This window comes from Sceloporus occidentalis, unplaced genomic scaffold (assembly GCF_023333645.1).
Source record: "Sceloporus occidentalis isolate IW3139 unplaced genomic scaffold, rSceOcc1.0.p SCAF_4, whole genome shotgun sequence".
Taxonomy (NCBI): Eukaryota; Metazoa; Chordata; class Lepidosauria; order Squamata; family Phrynosomatidae; genus Sceloporus; species Sceloporus occidentalis.
Genome location: NW_028316984.1, coordinates 173,870,254 through 173,883,711, shown reverse-complemented (window position 1 = coordinate 173,883,711; position 13,458 = coordinate 173,870,254). Strand labels below are relative to the sequence as shown.

General features: G+C 40.4%; 1 protein-coding gene across 4 annotated transcripts in view; it reads left to right on the top strand.

Moving 5' to 3' along the window:
- The window catches only part of LOC149315025 (tyrosine-protein phosphatase non-receptor type 21-like), a 107,244-nt gene extending 100,531 nt beyond the window's left edge, over positions 1-6,713 (top strand). For all 4 annotated transcript variants that reach the window (XM_089522359.1, XM_089522358.1, XM_089522357.1 and 1 more), the window contains 2 exons: positions 345-505; positions 1,863-6,713. In XM_089522359.1, coding sequence (XP_089378485.1) covers positions 345-505; positions 1,863-1,991 — 290 coding nt within the window. In that variant the 3' untranslated portion in view covers positions 1,992-6,713. The remainder of the gene's footprint in view (positions 1-344; positions 506-1,862) is intronic.
- The last annotated feature ends 6,745 nt before the right edge of the window (positions 6,714-13,458 follow it).

Below are 13,458 nucleotides of genomic sequence, written 5' to 3'. Positions count from 1 at the left end.
GTTTTAATTCTGTTTTTATTTAATTTTGTATTTTCTGTCTTTTTGTAAGCAACCTTGAGTCTCAGTATGAAAGAAAGGTGGGATATAAATAAAGTGATGGAGGGATGGATGATAAAGTAATAAACTGATTAGAAGCACGGTTCTATACATCTTTACTTAGACATAAGCCACACAATGTTCAGCGATAAATGTCCATATTAAGGCTACAACTCTGTGGACAGCTGTGACGAAGGCACATTGAACACATTTGTAATAATTTGGCTGTTATTTTCTGGACTTGGTTACGTTGCTGATGTCCATTTCAAATATTTCCTTTTTTTTCTCTTTTCCTTTGGATCTGACAGCATATCTGGAAGAGATACAGTCAGTACGGCGCCATACAAATAGCACTGCAGATCCAACAGTTCCCAACCCTCCCCTGCTTGTGCATTGCAGTGCTGGTGTGGGAAGAACTGGAGTGGTCATCTTGTCGGAGGTCATGATTGCCTGTTTGGAACACAATGAGGTTATTTCTTACATTTTAATCTAAAACATTGATATTGTGAAAAGGGGCACCAATATGTTAAGCAAGGTGCTCTGAGTGGGGAAAACTTGTGGGAGGATGACTCAGTTTATGATGGAATTAAAACAACTATTAATCCACTTATTTGCCAATCAGTATTGCATTCAGAGAGAGCAAAGCGATCTGTTTGTTAAATCATGGAGCAATTAATGAAATCATCATGGAAGATCAGCAGCAATGCTTTTTTCCTTTAAAAAGCAGCTGCCTTAAAATGACAATACATGGCTGTTCATTTAAATAAATTAACAAACTTAATAAAATTTAATGCCATGTTTAAGTGTAAGTATATACACCTAGCTGATTTTAATCACAGGTAACTGATTTGGGGGTGGGTTATTTCCCCCCCTGTAGATTAACTAATGTTTAGGTTTTTGTGGGTTTTTCAGGCTATGTGGCCATTGGCCACGTAGCCCGAAAAACCCACAAAAAACTATGGATGCCGGCCATGAAAGCCTTTGACTTAACCAATTTTTATTTTTAAAAGCCCCCAAAGATCATAAGTATGATCTTTGAGCACTTGGCCACTCTGGAAAGTGGTCCTTGGCCCATCTGTCCTGGATCAGAGGTAGTTATTGAGCACCTGCTAAGGCCTAAGCAGCTGCCTCCTATACAGAGCATATCCATTGACAATGCTGATGGGACAATTTTGGGAATTGTAGTGGTGTTGTAGGGTGAAAAATAATTTTGTCTATCCCTCTTATTATTCCTGCTTTCTGTTGTGGCCTGTGCATGAGTGATCAGCAAGAGGAGTGAAGAGAAGAAAGCAGTAACATCCATATCCTTTGTCTTGTTCCTCTGATTGTATGAGTGGGGTGCAAGGAAATGGGCAGGGATAAATTGTATTTATTTATTTCATTTTTATGCCACCCAAGGCAGCTCACAAGATGAAAACATTTTAAAAACTTATACTAAGAATTTAAAAACAGTTAAAATCATCTAATTAAAACAGTATATAATTAACATTAAAACATACAAAAAGTTTAACATAACTAAAACACACACGCCATATAAAACCTCCCTGTCATGATTATTCTGTTCAAAAGCCTGCCTAAACCAAAATGTTTTTGCTTGATAGAAAAAGGCAAGCAGGGAGGGGGCCAGCCTCTCTCAAGCAGAAGGAAGTTCCAGAAGTTGGAGCAAAAGTAGTGATGATGAAGTAGTAATACCCAGAAAAAGCTACTGAAAGCATCTTGATCCTCAAATCCACCACCAAAACAAACAACCCCTATAAGCAACACCAATCTTGTCTTACAGGGAAGTCTTGACAAAACTGTTTTCTGCTTTCCCCTTCTCTTTTTAGCCACTAGATATTCCCAGAATGCTGGATATGCTGAGGCAACAGAGGATGCTGATGGTACAGACCTTATGCCAGTACACCTTTGTCTATGCAGTTCTTATTCAGTTCCTGAAGAGTTCAAGGCTTATATAAACCTTCCTCACTCTACTTCCGAGGTTCATTCTTTGCAAGAGTTTACAAAAACAGAAATTTGCCTTCTGTGGGGGCAACCTTCTTGGTTTGCATTGAAGATGCTGAATACCAATCATTGCTGTTGGTCCTTGCGGAAGAAGATTTTGAGTGATTGGGCTTCTTTGTTCATCATGCATTTGGAACTGGAACAAGAAAGGAATGAGTGTGGCTTCTGAGATATATATACATGTACTGATATGCCATGTTTTTCTTGTACTTTATGAGATTATGTTATAGTAAGCTAAACTATCCTACCAGGACAGCACTGCCCCATACGAAAAATAATTGATATATTTTAAAATTTTAACTTTCTAAAAAACCCTTGGAGGGTAAAGAGAGGGAAAATGCTGATGCTTTATCTATGTATACTTGTAGATACATTATGTGGGAAAGGTGTTTGCTCTGCACATATCAAGGTCATAAATGGCAATCACTTTTCTTCAAATTTTGTATTTAAGTCAATGCTAATATATTTTAAATGCTTGTCAATTGTACTGATTTCATATTGGAACCAATATCTCTCAAGAAGCTGTTAAAAGTATTTAAGCCAACTAGTTTTGTATTTAGCGCTTTTTTTTGCTGCTCTGCTAAAACAAAACTATGAACAGCACAGTATTTTAGCACAGTATATATATATATATATATATATATATATATGAAGTAAGAAAGAAGTTAAATTTTTGGTTTTGTACAGAGAAAGGGGAGGAAATGACGAGATAGTGGCTTGTATTGCTTGAGGTGTCGTGAAATAAGGAAGGACATGTATTTCAAGACATATATTAGGAAATACATTTGCAGGTAATGGGGTAAGTAGTAAAGTAGGACAGAAAATGCCAGGAAAATGGCTGTAGCAGGCACTTATTTTATCCCCAGTAGAAGAAATAAAAGGAGGATGTTGTTGCCTACAGTTGTAGGCCAAAAGGGAGGGTGGGTGGATGAAGTATTGGAGAATGTTATGTTGTTTGCCAAGAGTTCCAAAGATAACCAAAAAGAAGCATATGCTCATTGTATTCATTTATTTACAACCCAGTTTGCTACTACTGGTTGAAGTCAAGGTGGATAAAAAATGCCATTTAAGCACTTTCTTGGCTTTTATTTATCTAGGGAATTATTTTGGCTGTTCCAGTATGTTTAACTGATACCAGCACTCATTTAAAAAGAAAACTTCAGAGGAGCATTTTACAATGGTATGAGTGAGTGGTGACTTGGTTTTAAAGTAGAGCATTCCAGATTGGTAATTAAGGAAGCAGTATGTGGACTGGAAGAGTGCAAGCGTGATGATTGGTTTGCATGCTTTAGTACACTATTACTTTTTCTTTTTTAGCATGTATTTCCCAATCAAGAAAATCAAAGTGTATTGTATCTTCATATATTTTTAACCCATTTCCTTCCTCTCCCGGATGATATCCCTAAGAATAGATTCTTCAGTAGTGCTGAGATGAAATTACAAGGAGATCCAGATTTTGAGAAATCTTACCCCATTCTTTATGATTACTTGGAACTTCAGCAATGGTAAATGTTCTAACAGGGTGACAAAAGCCTCTGGAAGATACATATTCATCAACAGCAAAAAGAAAAAAGAAAAAAAAGGGGGAGGGGGTCCGTAATGCCTAGCATGATATTAAAAAAGTTGTGGCTAGGTAGCAATTATCTACAGACACCAAAACAGTACATTTATCTTATGGTGGTTTTGAATACCACTTGGGTAGAAAAACTGCCTGAGACCTCTCATTGGGCTCTTGGGATTATTATACATTATTTAGCCAGAAACCAAGGTGATGTATTTAAGGGGCACTCTGGGTAAAGCTTTGTTTTCAGTATTGACCAGAACTGTTCATGGGCTGTACAGCAAAGTGAAGTTAAATAATGGGAAATCTGCCATTATGTTTGTGATGTGCCTCAGAGAGTTTGAGCTAGGCTTCATGGCATGTTCTTGAGCTGGCTCAAGAGCAATGGTTGGAAGATTCAGACTGATTTTGATGTCCGTGATGTTAATTTGTGTTGTACAGACTCTCTTGATCTCCATTAGAGACTAGTCTGAGTGATCCAGTTTTCCAGTCAGTCCTTTTATTAACAGTAGCCTCTGCAACTGATTCAGCTGAATTGTGGTATTCTGCCTAAATTCCTTGAATCAGCAAGTCCATTCATAAGCTCTGAAAATGCTACATTTCGAGAGAGCTTTCTAGGAGACTTAAATGTAACACAGAGGGGTTTGGAATTTTTCTGCCAGCACAATATGACTATCAGAAGTGTGATATTCCTACATAACGCATTAAAAAACAAAAGCAAATTTCACCACCAATAATGGAACATACAAATATGCTCTCATAATTTGGAGAAATTGGCTTTTGAAACTCACAAATATTTTTAAGGTTGTTAAACTGTGGCTGATATCATATTAGCAGGATATATACCTGCATATGTCTTTTTTTGGGTGCTGTGATGCTTTTTTGTGTGCTGTTCCTTTCCTCCATCTGTTGCAGCCAAAGCCTCCCTAGACTTACTGTACAGTCTTTAAAGCTGCCCTCCCAGGCCATTCTGCATTCTGGGATGCAGGCAGGATCCTAGAAGGATCTGACTATGTCCCCATAAACAGACTTGAAATTATTACAGCATCGCTAGGACCTCAGTGGATCTCAGCACTGAACACATTTTGCATCTGGATACAAGTACATAACTAGATCTTCTTCAATCCTGCCCACTCCTGGGGCACATAAGGGCCGTGTAGGAGCTTTCAGAGGCAAACATTAAGTAGGGCAAATAGTGATATATGGCTTGGCTTAGTGTTAGTCCACATGTGGAACCACTACACTACACTCAACCATACAGGATTGTGGCCCTTGTCTTTTGGTTTCATCAGGCAGTTGTTCTCTAGAGCTTTCATTCACTGCAACTTGTTTTTTTATAATGGAATTGGGGCTTTGTTCATATGCAGTCTTCCTTGCCCAACACAAGGTGGAAAGGGATAATGTCAATGTTACACTAAGCACTAATCTGTCCCTGAACTGGCTTGGAAAAAAGAGGTGCAGCAGACACTCAGACATAAAACAGCATGGGTTCCTAATTCTAGCTGCTGTTTACCATAATGAAGTGTTTTCTAAAAGAAGGGCTTATTGGGATACATGGAAAAGGAACAGATTGAGGATTTTTCCTCTCCACCTGCAAGAGTGTAATTTGCTGAGCTCAATTAGCAAATTTTGGGAGGATGTTATCACCCAGCTCTGATCTCTGTTTGGCATGTACTATGCTTAGTAATACAAAAGTACTGCCCATATCCACAGTTAGGTGTACCTTTTAAAGGAATTAATTCTGATTAGCTCAAGTGTTTACAGCTGAAGTGATCAACCTTGTTTATTTTATAGTATGTGTGTATATGTGTGCATGTGTTTGCTGCTGTTCAATAGCTAAGCTCCAAACCAGAAATATAAGCTATAAGGTGAGGATCTTGGGAGCCCTACTACTTCTGTACAATGGACAGAACAGGTCAGAAACCTTTATAGTACATTTGTGGGCTGTCCAGTTGAGTCACCTAGAGAATTAAAGAAGTGCTCCTTACCTAGTTTGGGGATGATGTGTTTGCTTGCTTCCATATTTATTTGTTTCTCTTCACCTTCCAAAGAGCATTTGCCTCAGTTACAGGGCATGCTGCTTTTCACAACCACAGGAATGTTTTTAAACATTGCTTTATGATGGGCAATGCTGTGAGGGGAAAAAGAAAGTTTTCTCAAGTATGCACAAGATACTTGGGGGCCCAAGGGAGCCCTGAAGTATAGTCCTTGTCACTACAATACTGTATGGACCAGTTTCTCTGGCTCTCTTTTGTGTCTGCAGCCATACTTTTTGGGAATTTGCAAGTGCGAGCTGTAATGCAGAATGATTTCAGTCTTTGACAAGAGCAGAAATCCCTCATGCTGTATGTAGAGAAGAGGATAAGAACCTACCCTTCCTCACTCAGTTCTCCCACCATACCATTCTAAACTCTCTTGATCTCATGTGATTTTGGAAGCTTTGGAGGTTGTTTAGTAACTTGGATGTAAGACCACTGTGGAATCAGGTGTTTTTTTTTTTTTAAATTAAGCCTTCAAAAGAATCCTGCTTGAATCCCCGAATATTGCCCGTCAGACTTGACATTAAGATAGTTGTGTAGGTTTCTGTTTCCACACAGTCTTTTGGGGTATAGTTTTATTGATTCAATTTTGTCTTTCACTAAAACTTAGTCAGCTTAAATCGTGGTTTGAGGTTTTGTTGCCCCTATGTTCTTATTATATTGACTTGTGAAAGGAAAGATGTGGCACAATGCTCCCACCTCCAAAGAAATCTTTGGTTGCTCAAAGAACATTATATTTAATTTAATTGAGGTGGCTACCAGATACAGCGGGTATGTGTTGTATGTCTGCAGCTGCTTTAGGTGCACTGAACCATCTTGAAGCGCATTAGTAAAACTTACTGAAGGGAAGTCGGAGCCATTTTTTTATTGGACTATCCTGAGACATATATGAGTTTGAAAATGTCTAAAAAAGAACTTCCAGAACTGTTGGGCAGAAAATAGCCAATCAGTTTATCCCATTTTCTTACTAAAGTTAAGTTTCAGAAAACATCCAGGGGTAGTTGTGTTGGCCATATAACAAATCCATTCAAAAATCCAGCAAACAGTGATATCTTTATTGGCCAACAGAAATATATATGCACAATGTATATGCTGCAAGCTTTCAAAGCTTCACTGGCTTCTTCATCAGACAAGGTGTTACAAACCAAACAGATGAGAAAAAAAATTGAAGATGTTAAGTCATAAGCCTGCATTTTGTTGTTTCTCTTCTTAGTTAAGATGGTATGGAAAGGCACCTCCTCCTTCTGATCATGTGGCAACTGGGAGATTTTCAAAGCCCAGAAAATTTAACATCCATTTGCATCTCAACAAAGACATTTCCTTTGCAATCCAGTATGTCTCCATTCTTTGTGAGGCCACTTTGAGAATCTCCTAGCATCCACATGGCCAGCATGCAAGATATGCCCTGCATGCATGCCATCTTAAGAAGAGCAACAGCAAAATGTAGGCCTATGTTATCCTGTTTGGTTTGTAACACCTTGCCTGATGAAGAACCCAGCAAAGCTTTGAAAACCTGCAACATGTATATTATTCATTTTGATTGGCCAATAAAGGTATCACTGTTTGGTGGATTTTTGATTAAAGTTAAGTTTGTCAGAGTTGGAGTATGATTCTCTTTTCCTGAATTGTTCCTGAAATAGCAATTTATTTAGGGACGTAGGGCAGTCTGTTAGTTTGAATTCATATGCTACTAAGCATGAGAGTTACTTCCCAATATCTAGGATTTTGCTGCTTGTAGGGGGAAACTGTATGGATTAGATAAAAACAAAGGCATAAATCCTAAGGTAGGCCTTACTGCAGCCATTGAATCATTTCAATTTACCTATGAGTTGGTTTACCATTTAACAGTGGATTAAATCTTACTGTTATAATTGGAACTAATCAGAAGGCTTTCAGCAAAAAAGATCTGTGGCAGCTTTAAAGATTTCCAAATTTATTACATAGTGCTATAGTTTATTATTGCATTATATCACACTTACATTTACATGTGAGTATACATGTGTTATCGTAGAATCCTGTATGACCATTATGCACTACATTGTACAGTTAGCCCTCCATATCCATGGATTTTTTTATCCGCAGAGTCAAGCATCTGTGATTTTAAAATAAATTCCAAAAAGGAACCCCTGATTTTATCATTTTATACAAAGAGCACCATCTTACTATTGCATTGTATTTAATGGGACTTGAGTGTCCACCAATTTTGTTATCCATGGGGGGTTCTGGAACCAAACCCTGGCAGATACCAAAGGCTCTCTATACCATAACTTAGTGGATTCTGGCCAAACCTCACCCCTCAAATCCCACTTACCAGTAAGCATCAACTGGGATCGAGGGTGTTCTGCTCCTCTGTTGATAGAGAAGCACCTGCCTAACATTCCCACCCTTTCCCATGAGTGATGTCTGTCATGACAAGCAAAGAAAGGACCCCTCTTGCAAATCCGACTCATGCCAGACATTGCTCACCAAGGGATAGGTGGAAATATCACGAAACCAGTTTTCAATTGACAGGGGATCTGACCCCTGTAGATCCCAGCGTCTGCTGATCAGTAAGGAGGGTTTGGGGGACTTTCATGGTCCCTATGTAGCCCCAAAAGTAGGGACTATGCAGGGATTGTGAATACATAGCAGTTACAAATGCATGCATTCATAATTGCCTAACAGGATGATTGCCATAATCTTTCAAATGCCATAGGTTTCTGCTACTTCTGGTGCAAGTGGCTGACGAAGGTGGTGGTGGCTTCCTACACCAGTAATATGCTTGCAAGGGTTGGACTTCACTCGTATGAGTAAGAAACATTTTGTACACATGGTTACTGAAGAGTGGTAGGACAGGACTGCAAGGGAGTAGCTCCCATGCCACTATGGTTTTATGTGAATCTGCATTGAAAGCTTTTTTTTTGGGGGGGGGGGCGTGTTGGTTATCCTGAGATTCAGATAGTTGAAAATCCCACTGCCCTTAATCAGTTCAATGTTCAGCCGTTTTTAGGATTAACTCTTTACAAGTGAAAGAAGTGTAGTCACATCTTGCACTTAATTTTCCCTTTAGGTTTTTTTTTTTTTTTGGCAGCAGTATACAGGGATTTGTATAATACTTTGTTTCAACAGTAGCACATGTCCCTTCCTCAAGTATTATTTTTCTAGTGTCAAGCTAAGGGCTTCTTTTTTACTTACATGTGCTCTGCTTTCTCTCTTTTTCTCAATCAGTACTGTAAAAAATGTATAATCACTGCAGCTTTAAATCTTGTACAATTGAAATGGGTTTGTAAAACAATGTACAAATTGTATTTGATAGAAAGGCTTGTTTTACTTTGATATGTAATATATGTGAAATGAATTATATCATAGTCTATTTTTGCCATGGAAATAAATATTTGAAGCGCTTCTACACGAGCGTCAATGTTTTTACTAAATAATAATAATAATAGGATTTATTTATATGCTGCCCAATCACTGGGAATCCGGGAGGCTTACAACAGAGGGGATAATAATTAGACGGTTCCCTGCCCTCAGGCTTACAATCTAAAAAGACACGACACAAAAGGAGAAGCGAATGGGGGGGGGGGGGGGGATCAGGTCCAGCATTCTTCTCTCCCTCTGAGGCCTGGACCAAAGGCAGATGGATTGGAGGGAGGACTCTTCTTCTTCAGGCTAGCCCTGGTGGAGCTGGGCCTGTCTGGTCAACTCCCTTATAGGCCAGAAGATGGCAGTTATGGATGGAGGAGTCTATTCTTCCAGGATAGCCCTGATGGAGTCTATCTAAATGTCACAGAGGAAATAGAAGTGGACCGTTTCATTTCACTGGGTGCCGTGCATGAAACAGATTTTATAGCATTGTTCACTATAACTTTGGCTAGCCTATTGGTCAGTGTTTATGAAACTGTAAGCGGGACTTAAGAATTTCATAGCTTTAGGGATTCAAATTTATGCCTGTTAATGACTGAACACTCAGCTCAGTTAGGCGCTGTCTGGCTTAAGAGGAAGGTTTGGAGTGGAGACAGCATTGTCAGAAGTAGCTACAACAATGGAATTCTGTAGCCATAGGTATGTCTGATGATGCGAGATTTTGGTCTACATACTGTATAATATTCTAGAGTCAAATGTGGAGGATGTGAAGAAACTGGAGCATGTCCAAAGGAGAGCAACTAAAATGATGAACGGTCTGGAAACCATGTCCCATGAGGAACAACTTAGGGAGTTGGGGATGTTTAGCCTGGAGAAAAGAAGGTTAAGAGGTGATATGACAGCACTGTTTAAATATTTGAAGGGATGTCATATTGAGGAGGGAGCAACCTTGTTCTCTGCTGCTCCAAAGACTAGGACCTGGAGCAATGGATGCAAGCTAGAGCAAAAGAGATTCCATCTCAACATTAGGAGGAACTTCCTGACAGTAAGGGCTGTTCGACAGTGGAACAAACTCCCTCGGAGTGTAATGGAGTCTCCTTCCTTAGAGGTCTTTAAATAGAGGCTGGATGACCATCTGTCGGGGATGCTTTGATTTGGAATTCCTGCATGGCAGGGGGTTGGACTGGATTGCCCTTGTGGTCTCGCCAACTCTATTTTCTATGATTTTGAACAGAGGCAGCCATTTTAGAACCAAAAAAAAGCTTTTTCTCGAGTCAGACAAAGTGGTGTTCTAGGTGGAAAAGTACACCTTTTATTTTCTCCCTATTTTTCTTAAATGTCAGTTTTTATTCTACCTTTCCTTGAAAAGGGAGTGTTCTATGATGTATAGCTGGGATAAGGGCTGTATGGTTCTCCAGATGTTCTTGGACATGAACTCCTATGTGCCTTAGCATGCAAAACCAGTGGTAAAGAAGAATGGAGGTTCCAATCCACCAACTTCTGTAGTGCTATGATTCTTAATGAAAAAGATTCTGAATTGTTACATGCTCTGGGCCCTTTCATACTGCCCAGTCAACCAAGGGAAGGTAGGCAGTGAATGCATCAACTTGGGGTGGAGGTTCTTCTTAACAGCCCTATGAGGAGGAGGATTTCCCCCCATATTAACTATTTCATCATACACTCTGAAGAGATGCAAGCTCAAACAGGTTTGCCATCTTAGAACGAGGCCTTAAGTTAGGGCCTTACCACACACCCTCCACTTTCTGAGTTTGTCTGTTATTCTTTTGGACTACAGCTCCCAGAATCCCCATAGCTACCATGGCCAAGCTACCTGGGAGATTCTGTACTTCTAGTCCAAGGGGGCAAAACCTTTCCATTTACTGTGCACAGTGAATTCTTAATATTGCCTCCTGCATCTGATCTTTACTGACAAAAACATGTGGGTACCCATATGGTACCTCTTTAGGTTGTCCAACTGTTGTGAAAAGTTGAATTGGGAAACTAGCATGGCAAAGAGTTGACCCCCTCCCCCATTCCTTCAGTATTGTGCTGTAGACTAAATTTTTGCCCTGTGCCAATGTCTGATAATAACATTTATTTTATTCTGATCTTCCATCTCACATTTCATATCTTGTGTGACTTTTAGCAGTACTAGTTTTAAAAAAAGAACCTCTCCCCAAAATGCCCAAACCCACCCCATCATTTCCATTTCTGACTATGCACAGCTCCAAAATTATTGGCATAATAAGTGCCAGACAAACACCCAAAATTAAACCAAACATCTGCCACCATAGACATAGCAACTTGGTATTATTTACAGTGCCACATATTTTCAGGACTTAAGGTATCTGTACTTAATGAACAAAGCAACTGGGAAAGGCTTTCAAAGCAGCTTGTGAATGGCTGACATTGTTATTTTTGGGCTACTTCGCCAAGATTATTATTAGTCACTGTAAACTGGGCAACATGTTCTCTATGTAAATATAGAGCAACAAAGTTCTTCTGAGAACACAGTTGTGCTCATCTGTCCTGTAGAGGAAGTGAAGAAAAAAAATGCTTGCAAGGAAGGCATCTATCAAGCTTATCTAATCCTGATAACTGTTTTGAAGCAGATGCAAACATTATACTGAGTAAGTCTTCTCAGTTTACATCTATTTACTGAAATTTATATCTGGCTTGGGTTGATATATGTCAGTCAATGAATGATTACATGGCTGTCTTACCATCTGCTAAGAGTGTGGTTTCCCAGAAGTTTACACAAGTTCACATTGAATTATTTTGTCCAATCTGAGCTTGGGAAAATCCCCCTTTTTTGTTTTCTGCTGGCATCAATAGAAGAACAGGTTACCTACCTGTAACTGTAGTTCTTTGAGTGGTCATCCGTGAATTTACACAAATGGGTTTCCTGCACCTGCGCAGATATACGGAACCTTCTAGAATCGCTAGGGAAGACTTTTTGGCAGTAGTGCAAGTGGAATAATTTGCAACACAAGGGCTCAAGGCAGCTGCAGAGTGGAGCTTCCATGCCATGCCGTCCAACTTCCTACCCTCTTTATTGACATGGGTTGAGGATGTTCGAGGATTTTATCTTCAGTTGGGAGGCCTCAATGAATTTGGGTGTGGATGCTCAACCAGCCAGGTGGAGTCCGAGGGGGTCAATCTGTAAAGGTTGTCAATCTTTCTGGAGATTGATGGAATGGTAGCTGGGGTAGCCCAAGAACACTTATCGATGTGGCACATGGATGGTAAATGCCTGATGGAGGCCGGAGTAGGAACCTTGGATTGAATTCTTTCATATATCGAATCCATGGGCTCAGTACTGTGGTGAACAACCTCAAGGTCCAGAGCATTCACCATGTGAATGACTTGCTCTGAAAAGGAGCAGCCGTCAGCCATCAGGGAAGTGGACTTGTGGACAATGACTGTGTCTGAGGCAGACCATGCATGAATTTGAGCAAGGGTTTGGTGCAATTGGTTTGTCTGCCAAGGATTGACAGCATTGAGGGACAGGCAGTGATTTACTCTCTGAGGCACCTGGAAGAAGTTTTGAAGATGGCGCCGAGTGGAGAATAACCGATCCTGTTGGGGAGCCTTGGAGACCTCTGGGAACCTCATAGGAGGTGATAATCTGGATCAACAAGCATATAGTAAAAACCAGTCTTGCAGTCAAAAAGCAAGTCATGTTGGACCCTGTCCAGGCTTCAGGTTGGAGGCTGGTCAACATCAGCACCGATTCAGGCACAAGGGGCAAACTTGTATTAATGGATGGTCTCGAGAAGGAGGTTGGCTTCAGAATGATGTGTTGGAGAAGCCGATAGACAATCCCAGACACAAACACATGAAGAGAGGGATCTGATGGACAAATGTGATGAAGAGGGTCTTGGAGAAGGAGACTTTTTACAGCCTGGGCCTCAACAAGCTGTAGTGAATGCACAGGTGATGCAGGCTTATCCACTGGCTGATTCTCAGGCCTGGCTACCTTCTTACAGGAGGAGTGGGAGGAAGAATGTTTGTGTTTCTTATCACTTTTCACTAGCCTATTTAGGAGGCTTAGAGGTGGACTCAGTAGCAGTCGATAAAGATTTACACATTTCTGCAGGGGGATCCTTGGATTCGGTGGCCTCCATCGAGCACTGATGGTCAGATTCAGTCTGATACGCAGCCGATGATGTCCCATGACTTGACCTTGAGAAATGTGGGTGAGTAATGTCTTCCTGACGGCCAGACTCCATAGTAGGTCTCTTCCTTCCTTGGAGGTCTTTAAACAGAGACTGGGTGGCCATCTGTCGGGAGTGCTTTGCATGGCAGGGGGTTGGACTGGATGGCCCTTGTGGTCTCATCCAACTCTAGGATTCTATGATTCTTATGAGATAGAGATGGCGGAGGGACAGAGTTCATAGTAGTCATAGAATCACAGAATCGTAGAGTTGGAAGAGACCACTAGGGCCATCCAGTCTAACCCCCTGCCATGCAGGA